This window comes from Stegastes partitus, unplaced genomic scaffold, assembly GCF_000690725.1.
Source record: "Stegastes partitus isolate 25-593 unplaced genomic scaffold, Stegastes_partitus-1.0.2 Scaffold133, whole genome shotgun sequence".
Classification (NCBI taxonomy): Eukaryota; Metazoa; Chordata; class Actinopteri; family Pomacentridae; genus Stegastes; species Stegastes partitus.
In genome coordinates, this window is record NW_007577864.1 from 733,475 (window position 1) to 753,253 (window position 19,779).

At 39.1% G+C, this 19,779-nt stretch overlaps 1 protein-coding gene across 1 annotated transcript; it reads left to right on the forward strand.

The window, feature by feature from the left end:
• The first annotated feature begins 2,440 nt into the window (after positions 1–2,440).
• On the forward strand, positions 2,441–15,528 carry cdhr1a (cadherin-related family member 1a). The gene is made up of 17 exons (XM_008278837.1): positions 2,441–2,444; positions 3,890–3,985; positions 4,413–4,558; positions 4,672–4,722; positions 4,804–4,893; positions 5,034–5,120; positions 5,759–5,875; positions 6,249–6,392; positions 7,079–7,157; positions 7,281–7,381; positions 7,808–8,011; positions 8,763–8,915; positions 9,053–9,217; positions 10,207–10,274; positions 13,006–13,234; positions 13,337–13,594; positions 14,971–15,528. Exons 1-17 carry the CDS (start codon positions 2,441–2,443, stop codon positions 15,526–15,528), a joined length of 2,550 nt encoding a protein of 849 aa, XP_008277059.1.
• The last annotated feature ends 4,251 nt before the right edge of the window (positions 15,529–19,779 follow it).

The window sequence follows — 19,779 nt, forward strand, 5'->3', positions numbered from 1 at the left end:
ATTATTTTTTATGTTGATGCCAAACCCTTCATTAATATGTATTTTAAAGTACCATGACTGAAGCGGCCCATCTTGTAATGGCGCTCTATGTGTTAGTGTATGATGGTTAGCACAAATACTTCAGGATCCACTGAGCCTGTTTTGGCACAGGTTTAGCCTTCATTGACAATAATCCAAAGCAAGTGACGCACATGCAGCCATACGCTGAAATGATAAGCATCACCCTAAAATTTCCCCATGGGCAGCCTAATGGCTCTGTCAGCAACAGGAACAAAGAGGTCAGCATGTGCCACAGTGATTGAAGGCACGGGATTAGAAACTAAGAAGATGACTACAGATGAGCAGTGAGCTTTTATCCGTATGATTTTCTGCAGAGATCATTTGAAAGACACTCACACATATAAGCTTCAGTTTACAGGATTTTGCTGTAGAATGTATGCACTGACACACATCTGAAGGTTTAAACATTTTAAAACAAAGGTCGCGGTCACTGGATGAGAAATAGGAAGATCATCTGTTTGTGAACTCTCATAATGTTGCACGCTGTGTGCAGCATGTCCACATGTCTGTGGCTACATTGTGTGTGCTAATTGTGCTTTACATTTCTGTTTGATGGAGTCTATTTTACAACAGACAGGCTCTGTGCATTACAAGATGAGGGGAGATTAGAGTACAGTGGGTTAATCTTTGGGCCTGCCATCTGCCAGCACCATGAGAATTAAACCTGAAGTCACGGCCTTAACCAACAACATACAGCAGTAACGTGACAGGTGATCTTTTCCAGGGAATGTATTGCACAGCTATTGTGTAAAAGTAATGCTGTTTCTGCTTCAAATGGCACAAAAATGCTCACGGTGCCTTTGAATACTGGACACAGGTTTCCAATCTGAACTGTTTAACTCTACATACGTATGATGGGAATTTGACGGCTGCCAGAGATTTTAAATCGACGCACTGATGTTCCTACAAATGACGTTGTTGGTTTTCGTTTAGCACGTGTCGCTCTTTTACGCGTACACGTCGTGCACTAAGCAGACACTGAGAACATGCTAGCTACTGTATGTTCTATGAGTACCAGCCAGATTATAAAGTAGATTTAATACCAGCATGAGAATGGATGTTAAAAAGGTTTATTCATGTGTTTAAATCCTCTGGCATGCAAAGTGTTTTAATGGTGCACACAATAGTTTTTGTTGTAATCGTGATGAGGCTTTTTTGTTGTTGTTTTTTTTCATGGTAATAGGAAAATTGCTCATCTGAATATATATATCTATATATAAATATATACGTTGTAAGTCCCAGAAGTTTAAGAACAGAATGCCAAAGTGCTTTTGTCTCGTATTTTCTTCAGGAACAGGTCACTTTGTATCAAATAAGTGTATGTTTTAAAAGAAAGAGAAGATATTTAAAAAAAAAACACGATTCTTGGGTCTGTTGAGGCATTTTCAGTTGTACTGACTCACTGTTTGGTATGATCTAAATAATAATGTTTGCTTCTAATAAAAACAACAACAAAAAAAACAGTTTGCATCAATCTCTTCAACTCCTAATAAATTATATTCAACCAACAAACTACATTATGTTCGGGGAATTAACTCTACAATTAAAGATCCAATTAATTAAGATTAATTGTCTTAATTGTTTGAAATTGTCCATGAACGTTAAGATAGGGAAAGAGAATTGAAAATTTGAATCAATATAAAGAAACATCTAGTTATCAAGTCAATTTCATTAAGTTAATTTAACTGGAATTTATCATTTTAAATCAACTAAAACATCTATTTGTGTTTAAATTAAGCTAAACGTCAAGTTGATGCAGTTACTAATATTATTATGTCAACCAGCAGTTTAGATATTTATAATTAAGTCGTGGGAATAGGTCAGTTGAATTGCATTGTAATGTCATGAGTAAAGACATGCAGTCAGTCTTTTATAGGTTAGTGTTTGTAGAAAGGTGATCCTTGTTAAAGGGAGGACCACTTAGTCGGGATTATATAACATTTGTTTACAAGAGTTCACTTCTTGGTAGCAAATCAGATTATCAAACAAGAAGATTAGGCAGCTTCAGTGACTAAAATACTATTCAAAAAGTCCCAGAAAGACATTAGGGTAATTAGTGGGCTTTTTAATTAAGAGACTCAACACACCATACGGAACAAAGGAGAGACGTGAATAAAAACAATACTTCAATGTGAAACAAAACCCATGACTTCTTATGTGCAAAAATATATATTTATTTACATTCACATCAATCAGTTTATATAAGTTCCTACATTTATTTCATACCTTCTACCATCATATCCATAAAGAAACTATAATCACATGAGATCACTGCCTGGTCATCCCGTGTGATTATTCAATTAATTGAGTAAATAGTGTTTTTTTTTCTTTTTCCTAATGCAACAGATGGTCATTGGGTGCATAGCAGATGGTGTACAACATGGGTGACCCAGCAGCCAGTATTATCATATAGATTCTACATCATCCTTCTACTCTGTCAAGAGTAGAGTTGGCCACAGCACTTTATGCAGAATGGTCATAATTTAAAGGGCAGAAGCTGCATTTAATACTTCATTCTGTTTAATACAGAAGGATCACACTTCCTGGTAGATCAGTACTGCTTGTCTTTTAATACAAAAACAAAAAATACGACATCTGAGATTGCAGTTACTCAAAAACAATAAGTTATAGACATTTAGAAAAGGTAGCAAGAGATTCAGTGCAACAGCTTTCAATGTAACACACAGTGCAAATAAAATATTTGTGTCAGACTACAGAACAGCACGAACCTGACATTTGTGAATAAGGATATTAATATAGTATCAAAAATCAAATGTATATTGGTCTATCCAATTGCATCCCTGTGTTTTTGCAGACACAACCATCTCCCGTGGATTGGAGGCTGTTGAAGCCCAGCTGGACTGAGGAGGCCCCGCAGTAGCTCTTAAGATGTGTCATTGGATTAGCATGTGAGCATCTGCCTTTAGCCTTCTTCCAGTCGCCTGCACACACCTTTGAGAGCTGCATCTCATGTCGAGGACTCTCGACGGAGCCGTCTTCATGGTGCGCTTTCACCACTTCATTCTTTAGGATGAAGAATGTAAAGATCTTACATTTGCCGCTTCTTTTTCTGTTTGTGCATGCCTGCTTTGGTAAGTTTCTCTTATTAATTCCTCGCTTAAAGTTGGCTTATGTTGCTGTGATCAGATTAAGAATGATGGTTAGGCACACTGGGGACCTGTGGGTTGAATATTTTCAATCTTTCTCAGTTTAGAGTTGAATTTCATTCTGTTTTGCTTCATTTGTTTCTGGCATAGTTGCAGATACACACACACACACACACACACATATGTATATATATAAGCTGGTTTTTTTTTTGTTTTTTTTTTTACATATGACTCATGCTTTTTTTTATGACTGTGTTTTTTTTTAAGGTAATAAGCAGTTGTAGCTAAAACAGTACTAAAATGACTGTGATATTACAAACACAGCGTAGATCTCAAGTCTATGTATAGTGAAAGTATCTTAGGAGGTTGACGTAACACACCTTTAATCCCAGTGAGACAGAAAGCAGGGGGCGTAAGCGCATAGTGGTGCATTCTAGTGGTGAGACTGTACCTTTAATGAAGAGTGACCACTTTTCCCAGAAGTGGAAATGATCCAGTAATAGTTAATGGTAATGAAACCATCGCAAAGAGGAGTTGTTAAAGTCAGCAAACTGATTCAGTCACTGATCAGGCGTATGCTTTATCCTTCATCAGTTGAGTTTATAAAATAAAAGCTGTGTTTTCTATTGTTTCCGTCACACAGTTTTGTTTAAAGATGAATTACATAAAACTGTGATGTTCAAACACAAACTTACGGGTGTGATTTACATCTCTTTCCTCAGCACAAGCAGATTTTGCCCCCTATTTCTATGACAATGGACCCTACAGCCACAATGGGAACCTGGCCCTGTTCAGCCTCTCAGAGGACACACCTGTTGGTGAGCTAGACCTCTGACCCGCAGGACGTTCAGTGTGAACAGCTAACAGTCTGTGGAACCAATCAGCAAAATGGTGTGTTTTGGTTGCCAATATCAGAGTCCAGCATGTTAAATAGTCTTTGATAGATGAGCAGATGTTGTGTGGCATGTACGTACTCACACTAACATGCCCATCTGCTTGGTGCCACCTGTTGAAATGTAGGACAGTGTGCTGGCTGTGAAAGTGGTGCAGCTGTCCCTCTACACCTTGCATCAATCGGGATATACATTGAACTGGTTTGTTCCACAGCGGTTGTTTAAAAAAATGACTGGTTATAGTGAATGGCTAGAATACGTGAGCTTTTCATACTAATATTTGTCTGTAAATGATATATTGTCCGGTCAGCAGCTGAGCCTAGTTTGACTAAATTGCGATGCCTCCCTTTAGGTACACAGATCTATTCTCTCAACGGCACAGACCCTGAAGGCCAGAAGGTGAGATACGGCCTCTCCTTCGATCCAGGTTCCAAAGAGTACTTCAGGGTTGACCCCGAATCTGGAAACATCACGTTAGTGGAAAAGCTTGACAGAGAGGTAATGTTAATGAATCATCAGGGGACATTAACGCAGCTGTTTATGACAACTTAGAATCGTCAATAAGTTAAGGTGGATGTCTTCTTATTAACCTGGTTCTCTATTTTGCTTAGAAACAAGATTCTATTGATGTTCTTGTCAGCATCACAGACGGGCAAAGCAAGGTATCACCTTTAAGTTCGATGCATGATCACATCATTGTAACCTTGAATATGTGGTTTTAATCTTTTCATTCTTCTTTATAGGTTGTGGAAAGAGTCACCATATTTGTAATGGATGCAAACGATGAAAAGCCTGAATTCCAAAACATGCCTGCAATCCTTGATGTGCTGGAAGTAAGTTAAGCCAGATGTGTTTTAGTGCTTTATAAACCTTTCAGTTTTGAATGAAAATCTAAGTGCTGTGTGTGTTGTATTGTGTCTTTTTAAGCCCTTCACGTTGTTTCCTGAATTATTTTCCTTGTTGCGCATTTTAGACGACTGAATCTGGAAGCAGCATCTATAAAGTCGAGGCAGTGGACAGAGATACAGGCTCAGGAGGCTCAGTCACCTACTTCCTCCAGGTATCACTTGGCAGCTTGAAATACTGTCCTATCAGCAATACATGAATACAATACATAAACAAGCACAGATAGAGCATTTTTAAATGTTAAATGCTCACTGAAACTGGCCACTTGTAATGCTAATCTGTATGTGAAACAAATAGCATGTATACGTACTGATTTCTAGAATTTCTAAAGTGCGTGTGTGTTTGTGCATGTGCCTGGTGTAGTTACGATGATGGAGATTAAATCACAATTACATTTGTGTCAGGTATTGGAGGCTTAGAGGGCTGCTTTGGCAGGGGGTGGCAGGGAATGTTAGTTTGCACTTTGGACTATTAGGACCAAAGAACAGCTGGCCTGGAATTGACAGTGAGGCGGTTCACATCTGGACCCAGCAGCTTTCACCTGCCTGCTATGTCCTTGAGCATATGGGTTCTTTACATCCAGATGGACTCTGTATACAGAGAATGTGGCCTAATTCAAGTGGCTACTGAGTGTTTTTAATGCAGCCATCTGACCACTTTCCATGATATCTCATGTAAGTGTCTGTTGAAGGGGTTTAGGGGTTTCAGTGGCAGGCTTTTACTTGTGTGACCTTATTCGTGTCTCACTGTGGTGCTTTTAAAATCGTGCCTTTGTTCTGCTCTGTGTTACAGAATCCACAGTCCACTTTGTTCGCCGTTGACAGACATAGCGGTGTCCTTCGTATCAAGTCTGGAGAAATGCTGGACTATGAGAAAACAAAGACACACTTTGTCACTGTCATTGCAAAGGTACTGGGTGTGTGACGGGTTACTGTGGTGCATGAATGTACTTTTATTTTCAAGGTAGCCACGCTCAATAGAGTTTTTGATTGGTGAGGTTAGCTTGTACACATAGTGCAGTTTAAAGAATAGTTTTCTGGGGGATGATTTTATTGTGGTGTACTCGTTAGAAAGCAATTAAACAACCTTTAAAAAAAAAAAGAGGCATAGAGAGAGAGAAAACACAAAATTATCAAACAAAAATTGTACTTTAGCATATATTATTAAGTTTATTAATAATATAAAACATAAATATAGATAATTATATAAAACCAAATTGCTAAACTAATTGTTCAAACATTTTTAAAATAGTAGATTTAACTGTACATTACTTCTGTTCCAGGACGGTGGCGGTAACTTTAACGGGAAGGAACAGTTTCTATCGTCCTCTGCTACCCTGACAATCAATGTGATTGACGCACAAGACACGCCGCCATCCTTCGTTGGGACGCCCTACTTCGCCTACGTTTATGAAGTCTCAGTGCCAGTGAGTACAAACACGTCTCTCAGTGACTCTGTGCTCAATGATACAACTCACTCACATCACAGCTACTTTCCTATCAGTTTCTGTTACAGTCACTTCTCTTGTATTACAACTCAAACTACATTTTTACTTTTGCTCCAAAAAATAATACACAACACACAAGCCCAAAACCCAGGCCGCCAATATCACACATCACATGGCTTTCGTTTCTGGCATTTCACAGTAATGCCCCTCCTGCCGTCATCATGGCTTTATCGTGATCACAAAATGCCACAGAGGTAGCTTGTCGCAGAGAGATTACACAGTCTCACTTTCATCCTCACGGGAATAATTAGAAGCATGACATTTTAATGCACCTTTGAAGAGCAGGTGAAGGATAGATTTCTGTGGTTTGTTGTGATTAGCTGTGCACCAGCCAGGTTCAAATCTCATCCTTGTTTGTGTTGTTGTAGATGTTAACCTATGTCATCCAGTTTTTTGACAAAATGATGCAACCAAACACTGAGTCACATGAAGATATAGTTTGTGTTACTTGTAATTTTAAAAAAATATGACCTATAGTAACTAATATTTGCAATCCAAAGGTTCATGTGTGCGTCCTTTGACATCTATAACTAGTTATCACTGTGATTTCACTGCTGATTTCCAGTACTCATAAAACACAAATTATTCTGCTTGTCTTTTCCCAGGGATCTGAAATATTCAGTGTTTTTGCCAAAGACGGTGACGTGGGAAACCCGAATCCAATCCGTTACTCATTCGATGATGGTATTCATTCAACTCTCCAAAAAAAAAAGAATAATTTAGAAATAACAAAAAACAGACTTAACAGATGTTGGTGTCAGTGATGTGAGTGCTCATCTGTCTGTTTTCTGCTGTCTGTCTCACCAGGAGATGATGGTGTTTTTAGCATCAACAGAACAAGTGGATTAATCACCCTGCTGACTCTGCCCATTCATCTGAAGAGAGAAATCTTTAACATTAAAGTCAGGGTAAGCTGCAGATCATTGCTGTTGTTTTACTGTAAGTTAGGATCAGACTTATATTCTACTCAGCATTAGTTTAAAAGTCCTACTGGCTGAATTTCTCTGTCAACAACTTTTAAATGATGAAAAAATGTGGCTGCTTTTTCTTTTCTGTGTCGATGGTTGTACAGTAATTACATTTTACAGACTTTTGCCATATTTAGAGTATATTCCTAAATAAACTGTGGGCCAAAGAACCTGTGCTGAAAATAGGAAAACACTTTGTAGCCTCTCAATTGACATTGCTTTGATGTAAAATTGCTCTGAAGTGAAAATTCATGGAGTACAAATGATCTTGTGACACAAAATAGCACTAAGGCCCATGTTTACTGATTATATGATTGATACATACAGTATAAGCTGACTTTCACCATTTCTACTCCCTGTGTCCAGGCTTCAGAAGTAAGTCCTGAAGGCAGACTCATGGACTATAGCGTGACCACGGTGGTGATCCGTGTGGTCGACCTAAACAATAACCCACCTACTTTCTACGGAGAGAACGGCCTACAGAACGTGTTTGAGTTGACCATGTACGAGCATCCGCCGGAGGGAGAAATACTGCGAGGGCTGAAAATCACTGTCAATGACTCTGATCAGGTGGGGACCGTTGCTGTCGTCCGTATTTTGTCTATACTTAGCTTGAAAATGACTAAAAATAACAGAAAGCTCAGATTTAGGATATTTTACTGAGCAGGTGTCATCTTTTAGCAGCATAAATCACTGCTGCTTTATCTGGCCAGGACTAATAGTGGCCATTATTATGTAATAACACTCATTTTCTGACCAAATTACACTGTTATCTAATAGGAAAGCGATTTAAATGTGCATCCATCATACCACATCTTCGTACTGTGCGCCTTTTTGCCTGTGGAATGACTTTAAGCCTGCCATTATCACTGGCAATCCTTTTAAAATTGCATGATATTGAAGCTGAGCCAACACTAATTAAAAGTTGCTCCCTAACTACACCATTTGTCAGATTATGCAAGTGTCTCTGTGTTTCCACCTCCTTGTGCTCTACTAGTCATGTCCACATGGCTGATGTTCGCCACATGTATTCTCCGATAATGCTGTTACAACATCAGGCCGACTGTTTGTGTCCACTAATGTTATGTTTCAGCCAGAATATTATTCCTGCTACTGATACCTTATTGATTTCTCTTACATTACTGTAATAATGAAAGGACACAGAGCTTTTAAATTGATTGGGTAAGCTATATACGACATGGATTATGCTTTATGTTTGCTTCTTTGAGCTAGCTGTGTAACAGATGCAGGCTACTATAAATAGGTTTGAGCATATATAAAACAACTCGCTTGAATTTTTAATAATATGATCATCTTGCAGGGTGCAAATGCTAAATTCAATCTGAGACTGATCGGACCAGGAAGAATGCTGCGAGTCGTCCCTCAGACTGTTCTCAATGAGGCCCAAGTCACAATCTTAGTGGAAGACTCTGCTGCCATGGACTATGAGAAGCATCATTTTCTGACATACAAGGTCAGCTCATTACACACCAAAGAATATTGAATTGGGATTAAAATCTGATATTTCTCAAGAAATGGCACAAAAATAATTGCCTGCATCTGTTGAAATTTTCCCTTTATTTGTTTATCTGTAATTGTTCTTTTCTTCAGCTTCTTGCAGTTGAGATCGACACCCCTGAGAGGTTCAGCGCCACAGCAGACATCGTCATTCATCTCCTGGACACCAACGACAACGCTCCCAAATTCTCCTCAGACTACTACATCGCCAGAATTCCAGAAAACTCACCCGGTGGCTCCAATGTGGTGTCAGTGACGGTGAGCGAGTCCTGATCTCGGCTAAAAATACATGCCATCACCAGTGTACGTCACTCTGAGCTAAAGAGGAATGCTGATTTTAACAAAAAGCCCAAGAGGACCATTAATTCCCTAAATGTAGACTTTTTGGGCAGTGGGGGTTGGGATAATATGTGAAAACATGTAGATAAAAGCTAGGCGAGGTAAGCTGCCAGATGGCTATCACTTTCATTTTGTTGTGTAACACCAAATTCCCAGACCTTTTTTTTTTTTTTTCTGCTAATGCTTCGTAGCACATGCAGCCACAGCACAAAAATATGTGCTGATATAAAAAGGAACACTTTTAACAACATGTTGAATTGATTGATTTCTGGACCGTCTCATCCTTTGCCTTTGTCGGTTCATAGCAGCCCTGCAGAGTGATTCGGTGAAAGGCTCAAAGCAACAGGGAGGCTCACTAATAAATCCTGCCCTTGCGTGAACACCACACAAGCTCGTTGCCTTGATCCCAGGCAATTTCAATCAGATAAAAGAACAGCCAACAAGTGACCTTGGACACATGGAGACAGCAAAACAGGCATCCCAGCAGCTACAGACAGACAGATTAGCTGACGACCACGATGATGTTCCTATGACATCAAAAATCTGGCCTTTTTTTAGCTGACCCCTGAAGCGTCATGTTCCAGTCCGGCACTGATTCATTCAGTTTGCTGAATCCATTGTGGCAGACATTTCATTTTGCTGCTCATTTCTTTTAGCAAGGAGATGCAAACAAATATAACCTCAATGTGCTAAAGTGTGGGAAGAAAAGAGAAAAGAATAACAAGGCAACAAAAAATTGCTCATTAGAGTGACTTGAATACTAAACAATGGCAGTACATGGTGGGATTTGTTGTACTCCTCAAGACTGCAGTGAAAGTTGCATTGAAATTACTTAATATATGCAAGCACTACTACCAAATTTACCATATTTTTCTTCTCTATAATCTGTTGTTTCTGTTTGTCTGCAGGCAATAGACCCAGACTCAGGACCTTGGGGGGAAGTGAAGTATTCTATTTATGGATCAGGGGCTGACCTGTGAGTATTAGAGTACAACTGAGCTTTAAGGTATCATGTTCCAGCTACAAAACGAATACACCTCCACACATTCACACAGTGACATTTAAAATATATGTTTTTAGTATTTCAGTTTCCAACCAAACTTTATTTGGATTACCTTTTTATAGCCATCCACAGTATCTATTTGCTAGTTCGTATTTGTGCAAATTTGTGCAGCTGTGTCAAAGTAAACTTGTACAAAAGAGGCCTGTGACATTAAAGAAATTAAAAGAAAAACAACACAAATACTCCCTCAACAACATCACCAGTTGATACTCTGGGTATTTTTCAGCAGTAGGAAGAACAGACACCACTCTTTATAAGTAAAACTGAAAGAAACATGTAAGAGACATTTATCTCTTGAAAATTGAATGAGTGTGGCAAGAAGACCTGTATATAAAAACCATCTGTCTGAAAGCTGGACAGCAATATGATAGCAGACTTGTTTTTCATATTGGAACTTGGTTCTCCTTACTGGCCCTAAGCTCTATAACCCAGAGGATTTGCTGGCATTTTTTTTGCTCAATTCGATTTTTATTAGTTTCCCAGAAGACATCCAACCTCCAAGAAAAAGTCTCAGAACACTGTTCTCATGGCAAACACCTTGTGTTTCCTTTCCAATCACTACAGACACTGCCTTAATTATCATCTGCACAAACACATGTTGACGCTGTGACGTTTCTTGGAAAAGGTGTTACTGCCTGGAAATCACTGTTTATGTTTAGTGCCAAATTATAGACCAGTGTATACTATTAGGGATGTGTTTAATCCTGCAAGGCTCTTCCTGGTAACCGCTTACTTTACTCAATCAAATGTAGGTGGAATGTATTTTCGGGCCTCTCGTTGCAGGTTTTGAGCTGTGTAGCAATGAATTAGAAAAGATATGTGATGTCAAATGGCATCCAGGGAACGGATTTCCAAAATAGGCAGAGGAGAGAGATTTGGAACACTTTAGCTTTAGTGCATACTTGTTTAGTCAAAACCATTTTTGAAACTGTGTCACCTCAGATTGTTCTCCAAAATGCTCTGAAATTTATATTATTATGATAATTCTTTATGGTTACACTGCCATGGTAGCATTTCTTAGTTCTGCAAATGCAAAAACTGTGCATATTTTACTTCAGACTTTACACTTTTTTCACAATATGTCGAGAATACTTAAGCGTACACGAAGCCATGCAGTCCAGATCTTTGTCTGCTTGTCCTCTGTCTGCATTAATCCTCTAATGGGATTGGAGAAGAAAATAGAATGCTCTCTGCTTCTGACTACTTTGTACTGAGACAAAGTCACTGCAGGATAGCTAAACAAGTCAGTGAGTCAAACAGTCTAATTCCTCTCTGGCACTGACTGTATGGTAGCTGTTCAGTTTTACATTTGGAAAGAACCCCTGGTTACTGGAATGGGACAGTAAAGAGCCACTTTAAAGGAATGTTTAAAAATACACCATTCACTTCTTTTTAGAGAGTGAGAAGATGTCATGTCTATGCATACAAAGCACAAAGCTGGAGCCTAGATGCCATTACTGTGGCTTAGCAAGAGTGGACTCAGTGACACCAGCGAGCCTGGATCTACCCAGCAGCCCCTCTGACGCTCACTGTTTAACTTGTTGCATCTTGTTTATTCATCATCATCAGTGAGAAATTGCAGTTTAAAGAGAAGTTAGGAGTGCCAGGTATGCAATCTGTGCTTGGCAACGTCTGTGAAAACACGACTTTGTGGGTTAATGAGCCACCTGCTGTTTGCCAGAATGTGACGTATCACTACAAATGGCTGTTTTCACGTTTGTGCTGTTGTGCAGGTTAAACAAATGAGACTAGATTATGTTGGTCAGAATGTTCTAGAAGTGATGGTAGATGATTTTTTGAATTTGAAGGTATCGCCAGGGTAGTTTTACTGTGCTTCCATTAATTCAAGTCTTTATGCCAAACTAAACTAAATTCCTTCTGGCTGTGGCTGCATTATGTATTTAGTGTTAAAACATTAATCTGTCTATACAGCAAAAGGCTGAAGGGAGAAGATGAACCCTATTTCTGTTAAAGTGTGGTATCATCTCAAGCACAGAAAAAGCAAATTTGACAAAATGTTGAACAATTTTGTAGAACAATACACATATGTGTTAAAAAGTCACAACTCTTGAAGTAATTGAGACACATTCATGCATTTGAACAGTAACAAAACAATAGGCCTTCTAGCATCTAGTTTTAAAAAGCTACCTTCTTTTTTTTCCTTTGTTTTATTGTTTATTTTTGCAGGGACAGTGCAAAACCAGAAGTAATCGCACTGGAATTTGCATCTGTTGCCCTGGGCAGGGACACAAGAAAACAACCACAGAACAAACAGTACACCACATAAAGTGGCACAAACCCTTTCCACATACAATCGTCTCTCTCAAAGGCTTGATGAGTAGTTTAGGGATAATATTAGTTTGCATATAGCTAATGTAAAGCTTTAAACCCCAGCAGGAAGTGACAGAGCCAAGGTTTAAATTTCAAGTTCCATCCATGCCTCTACAAATGGGGTCTTGATGAAGCGCTCATATCAGAAAACAGAGAGTATACATTATCAGTAAGCATACTGGAAGAAGAAAGGTTTACACACAATAATCATAACCAGAATAAAATGTTCAAGTCTATTGTAGAGTAACATGGTTCCATTGGAGGTACAGCTGAAGCCAGTTTCAAGAAGACACGTCACTGATTTTTTCTTTAGGTTCCTGATCCAGCCCGAGTCTGGGATCATATACACCCAGCCATGGGCGAGTCTGGATGCAGAGGTGAGGTCCAAGTACAACTTCTACGTGAAGGCGGAGGACGCAGAGGGAAAGTACAGCCTGGCTGAAGTCTTTGTGACTGTGCTGGATCTGAATGATCATCCACCTGCTTTCAATGATAACTTCCTGGAGAAGACCATGGTGATTGGAGCACCAGTGAAGATAGAGGTACACACTCTCCTGTCATTTAAAATACATTTATGTAATGAAACTCAATGGAACATAATGTTGTCTTTACAGTTACAGTTTTAACATGATGCTTCCTCACAGGCTGTAGACGATGACGCAGAAGTACCCAACAATGTCATCGAGTACGCCATCATGAAAGCTGAGCCGGACAACAACATCTTTGACATCAACGCCGACACGGGGGAAATCATGCTCAAGTCCTACATCAAGTCCATGGCCATCATTCAGAACATCACCAAGCAGACAGACTTCACCTGGTCGCTGGTGGTCCAGGCCCGGGACCGAGGCCAGCCGTCCTTCAGCACCACTGCAGTCGTCAAGATCGACATCACTGAAGCTGTAAGTTGCAACAATTTTAATAGCAAAATGACTAAATCTATACGAGTGCTTCTTTCAAAAAAAGGCTGAAATCAATAACAAATCAATGACAAGTAAAGTAGAATACAATATGGATATAATATAATAAATTTGGCTAATTCTTTTCCACTTTTATGCCTTAAATACAGGAAAAGTGTGGCTAACCCTTTACTTCATTTACAATTTCAACAATTCTGCCTCTATTTCTAAAAAAAGATTTGTGTTTTTGCAGATGTTTTTTGTAGTAGTTATTTGTATTTGATAAGTGCAAAAGAAAATAGTGTTTAGGTTTCTGACTCAAAGTTACCAACAAGTTAAGGACAAACTCTAAAATATTCTCACTGGCATATGCTTTGTGTTTTTCCAGCAAATTCCCAGTGTGCAGTAGTACTGTTCTGTGCAAGCTCTAAAACTAATGTTTAGAGTGTGATTTAGGATAGAAAGTCCTTTTGTTTTTTAGAATCCAAATAGCAAATCTTTCCTTTACAAATACATATTGACTGTCAGAATACTACCTTTACTCATTTGTTTGCTTTAGTAGCATTTCAAACTTTAAACTCATAGAAACTCTGAATCTCACACAAATGCAATTGTCCATGTTTTCAGATCAAATCCAGATTTTTCACATACTTCCTGGGCCTAAGGAAACGTCCTGGGGCAGTGTTTGGGATTTGTTTGACCCTTGTCTCCTTCGCCGTTTCACTGACAATCGTCATTTCGACTCTTATATACTGGAGCTCTGTAAAAAAGTCCCGTGTACAATCTCAGGGCAAGATCAGAAAGATTATAAGGAGGCCCGTGCCATAAAGGAAGCTTGCCTTGAGATCATCAGCACAACAGAACTTTTGTTTTCACTCTGTGGTACCAAGAACTAGTAGCAATTCACTGTCAGAGGATCCTGTAGGAGAAGAAGGCTGTGTCTGTAAAAGAGTACAGGAGCACAATAGAAACTATTCTTTTCTCCATGTTCCAATTTAGTAGTTTTAATGAAATCATTATTTGTGGTTTTACATGGTTTGACATCAACTTATAATTTCATTCTCAGATGCTGAATGGTCTCAGCAATGGGTTTCCCAGTCAACCTCTCTGATCTTGTCTTGACAAAATATAAAAAGAGTAGATCAGTGAATTAAGTGTAAACCATAATCATTTAATCAAAGAAAATATTTAGCTTATATACAAACTGTACTTACAATGGCAGTACAGAGTTTTGTATTTTGTATTTCACATGATATCTTTCACTAAATGGTGAATACACACAGAACTGTAGAATACAAACGGGACAATATTTAATTTAAAGTTCATCTTTGTGTGTCTTCAGTCCCATGGATGTGAATTCTCCCTGTGCTCTTTTACAGACGCAACTCAAGGGGGGGCCTTTGGGATCATTTTTATTGCAGAATAGAAACAAGCCTTTGCAAATCCTAGGCATGCTCGCTGGTGTCATTAGTCTCATGGTCGTAGTCACAGTCATCATCTCCACTGCAATATTCATGCGCAACAAAAAGTCCAACCGGATCCTGCCTAACCGCCGCGTAAGGAGAAGGCGGAAACAGCACACCTGGAACTTTCAAAACCCCCTCAAAACACCGGAAACTCCTGGAGTGAAATTCAGAGTTGAAGAGGAGGAGCAGGAGCCGGAGGCAGTCGTGGAGAACGTCAACTACAACAACAACATCAACACTGCCGTGAGACACTGGCCTCCACCTCCGCCGCCCTGCGCGCCTTCTCTGCCCCCTCCACCGCCTCCCTACATCCCGGGGGAGAGGCAGTGGGTTGTACCTACAGGCTCAACAGTAGTGGCACCCAAACCTAAAAAGAAGCCGGTGATAACCAGGCAGGACACTGTGAACAAAGCACTGGTTTCAGAGCTCAAGATGAGACTGGAGCAGAAGAGGAGCAATAATTTTACTTGACAGCTGACAAAACAATCTCAGCACAAGGTTCACTGAGTAGCTGTTGGGTCAGCTGTCATAGGAATCCACAAGTCAAGTCTTTTCACTGACAAAGGAAAAGAATTTAAAAATGGAAATTTTCAAAGTGGGATTTTGAACATCCAGATATCCAACAACTGGTTACACTCTGAATTTGATGGCATGAGGCAATAAAAAGGCTCAAGAGCAGCCAGTAAATGGACCTTGAGGTGAGATTGTTGTTTAGACTGAAGTTTCCACGGTCAAAAATGAACGCTGTCATTAATTGTGCTTTGTGTGTATGTGTGTGTGTGTGTGTGCGTGTGCATGTGCATGTGTGTGTGTGTGGAAGCTGAAAAACCTCAGTTCCTTGCAGATCAATGTTATCATTTTCATACAAAAAAGATTCCTGCCCTGTGTATCATCATTCAAAATCAAGTTGTTTTTTTTTATTCACCACCATTTATCGTTTGTTTCTACTTCAGTTTTCTGTGTGATTCTGTATCAGATGATTCCCACCTTTCCAAAACATGTGTTGACACTTTTGTGGCTTAAACTTCTTCAACCCAGATCCCTTGTCGGGAATGAAGTCATTCAGATTTCAACAAGCTAGACTGTTTATTTGGGATCCAGCCAAGCTCCTTACAAGAGATTTCATGACACTTGAACTGACTAAAGAGATCAGCCTGAGGGACGGGAACCAAAGTGGTCACGTTAGGAGAACCTTTAATCCTACTATGCAGGTGTAAAGCGCTGTTCAGATCCTTGTTTTGCAGCAGTCACAATATGTTTGTGTTTTTGATGTAAAGGGACTGCATTCATTTGTTTACTGTGTGGCAGTACATATGTTTAAGTGAATGTTTTTGTCAAAAAAAAAAGAAAAAATGCTGTCAAAACACCTGTATGGATTTTATTACAAATAAAGGAGCACCATTTGTATTTCAAGGGTGGCAAAAGAAGTATTTATATTGTTTTACTCAGGAAAAACACTCCACTCTTAAAATATTCCTTGAAGAAGAACCCTTGCATCCAAATGTTATTTAGGTGAAAGAACTGACAACAAACGAAAATATCAAAAGTCGGCTTGCTCTTCACTGTATATAGTATCCTAAGAATGTCATATTATTAAACTATAGCTGTAATTACAGACACATTAACGTGCAAGGAGTGTATTAAAGCAGCAGTTAGTCAAGCCAACTTATTTGCTGTACATACTTTTGTCTATAACAACATGCTATTGGCACATTTTTAATGAAAAATCTTGACTTCAAAAGTACAGCAGGTAAAACAATGTAACACAGTAACAATGACAATGTATGGGAATGTTAGCATACAATGCAAAAAACAAAAATAGCAAAACACAAGTACCTTAAAACTGAGTTTGAGTGCAGTACTCCCACCACTTCCACCTCTGAATTTACATTTTAGATCAACATGCATTTGTAATATTGATCATATCATTTAGATGACATCTGTCCTTTCAAACTTGGTCACTGTTCGGGCTGCCAGTGGAACAATTTGGCATATGTTGTCACAACCAGCTGCAACTGTCCAGGATTAGAACCTACTGAGTCCAGATCATCAGACCACAACCTTGAAGGCACGGAAACACAAAGAGAACAGCTTTGCTGATGTCACTTTAAGACCAACACCTCCGTAATGAGTCTGCAAATGTGCTCTACTGCCCCTTTCTGGAGACCAAGAGGAAGCTGCTTGGACTACAGGCGTCAGGTGAAACACAAAGAAGGTGTGTAACAATTAACAAATGGTTGTTGGTGCAGAACGTGTCACTATGTTGGAATAATTACAGCAGATTTAAGAACATGGTGTATGAATACGGCTGGACAATATGCATGCAGAACATGCATAGCATGCAAGTTAGAATGAGAAGTATGGAGATGGACTTACACAACAATATTACATATGCTGTTGTTTTTAGTAAAACCTCACCAGATGTTCTGCAAATATGTAATATATTATCCTGATACGAGGCCTTTTGCTCTCCTCAGCTCTACTGTCAATGTCAGCACCACTAATTATGAAGTTACACTAAACCACTCACTGGGTATTTGTGTAGACATCAGCCAAACATGCACAGTATTTCAAAGTTACATAAAACATGAAATTTGCAGATTACCCTCCCTAATCCAAAGACCAACTTGTTCATCTTTGCACAATATTGCATCGCTGGCTAAAAACCAAAAGTCCATCTGCCCTGATTTTGTTTGGACTGACAAGAACAACAACTTTCTGCAGCCTCAGCTAGCACGTTTCACAAGGCGATGCCGAGCAGAGAAGACTGTTTTTTTTTTTTTTGGTTTGGTTGTTTTGACAAGGTAGAAAACTATTATTTAAAAAAAAAAAAAAACATTCATTCAGAATCATGGTTTTATCTGCAGGTACACAATTTGCCGTTTTTCTGGTCGGTACACTCACAAAGAATCTCAAAGAACCAAACCCAAATTTTAGGTCAAAATTTTTTTCAATGTTACAAGCTGTTAATGCTCTGAAGTGAAATGAGGGAATATGAGGAGAAGCCCAAATGATCATGCATTATGCCATGTAAGAGGCAGCCAGGATTACTGGGCTATTTGATAGAGGATTACAGAGTTGAAAGTTGCAAAGAGCATTGATGCTGTAGAATGAAAGAAAGCAGGCAGGCTTCAAAAACCATGGTGAACGTTTGAAGCAAAGGACATTCTAAAAGGTAAATATTATGTTTTTGTGGATAAGAAAAAAGACAAATAACACATTATGTGTAGAGGGTTGCCTCCTGATCTTTGAGCATCACTGCTCATGAGATCAGCAGCTGTTATGCAGTGCAGTATTTAATTAATACACTGCTTTATGCAACATTAGAGAAATAAAATAGGATCAAATAAACATGTGATTTATGCATGTTCTGAAAAAACTGAAACTGAATCTTTAAAGAATTCATATTGTCGTGTGTCTGACACAGTGGATAAGGATTACAACAAAAAGCGTCATCAATCCCTCACCCGCAAATCATATAAACACATCTGAACAAGCAAGAAAGCAGATGTATCTGTGCTCCAGAAAATGAGAGCTGCCAATCTCAGCCAGTCCTTTAAAACCCTGATCTTAAGTGAACACAAGCAGGCCCCAGCAGAGATGAACTGATCTCCTTGCGTCACAGGAGACAGCACACATGGGGATGGAGGAGGGGGTTTGAGTGATCTGATCATAAAGTGACGGCAGGAGGGGATATTGGAGAGGATGCCAGTGTTTGGGTATTATGTCAAATGAACAATGCCATTGGCCGAGGCATATCCGATGTGCCATCTGTCTGGGTTGGTCAGCACACATCATGTGTGGTTGTTGTGTTCGCAGAAGCGGGAGACAGGGGACTGTGACGTACATGTACAGTGATGCAGAGAGGATTAAACAAATGTCAATAAAACAGTTTACATATAAAACGTCATAGAATGCCGTCAGCCACTTTACGGGTAACTAGCTGTGATTATCAAATTTAATTCAGGTAAGTTTTGCAGAATGACTTTGTGCTGATCAAATACACACACTGTAAAACAAATAGCGACAAATACTCCATCAAATCAAATTAGATTTTCTAGTTCACTTCAATTTCTGCTTAATTAAACTTAAAATGTCTATTTTTGTTATTATCAGACCACTTTAGAGTTCTCATAACTTGATATGTTTTGACTTTAAATATATAGGTTGAATGAATGAGCAGCTGAGAGTTCCCTTAGCTCATTAAACTGAGTTTATGAGAAAGATACTAGTATGTAAGCAGACTTTCCAGGATGCATGGTTAAAGAGGTAAAACTTTGTGTAGTTTGCAAAAGCAGACATTGTGTTTTCACAATTCACATTGTGAAAATTGCTGTTCATCTTTGTTCAATTAAGTTATAGTGATTTTTATTCATACTAATCTGAACAATTCAAAGCAACACAAAGTTGAGTACAGATTTCAGCCCCCGCAGGCTTATCGTTTATCTCACGGTAACTAGGAGCAGCTTCACAGATAGTCTTTGTCCTGACTCCAGTCAAAAATGGCTTCAGGGATTGAGGCTGTAAGTTATGACTGTTAAATAAAAAAATTCACTGTTTAAATGTAAAATGTGGACAACGGCTCTCTGTAGCCATTGTCTATGTGACTAGTTCATTCAACCTGATTTTACAGGTTTATTAGGGTCCGAGCACTAACGGTGCAAGGACCCTATTGAAACCCTTGTGATTATTATTATTAGGGTCCGAGCACCCAAAAGGGTG

Bases quoted from the DNA above. Each gene is read 5' to 3' on its own strand.
- cdhr1a (XM_008278837.1), top strand. The intron at 7,158-7,280 runs GTATTCATTCAA...CTGTCTCACCAG, and splicing joins CCGTTACTCATTCGATGATG to GAGATGATGGTGTTTTTAGC. The intron at 9,218-10,206 runs GTGAGCGAGTCC...GTTTGTCTGCAG, and splicing joins CCAATGTGGTGTCAGTGACG to GCAATAGACCCAGACTCAGG.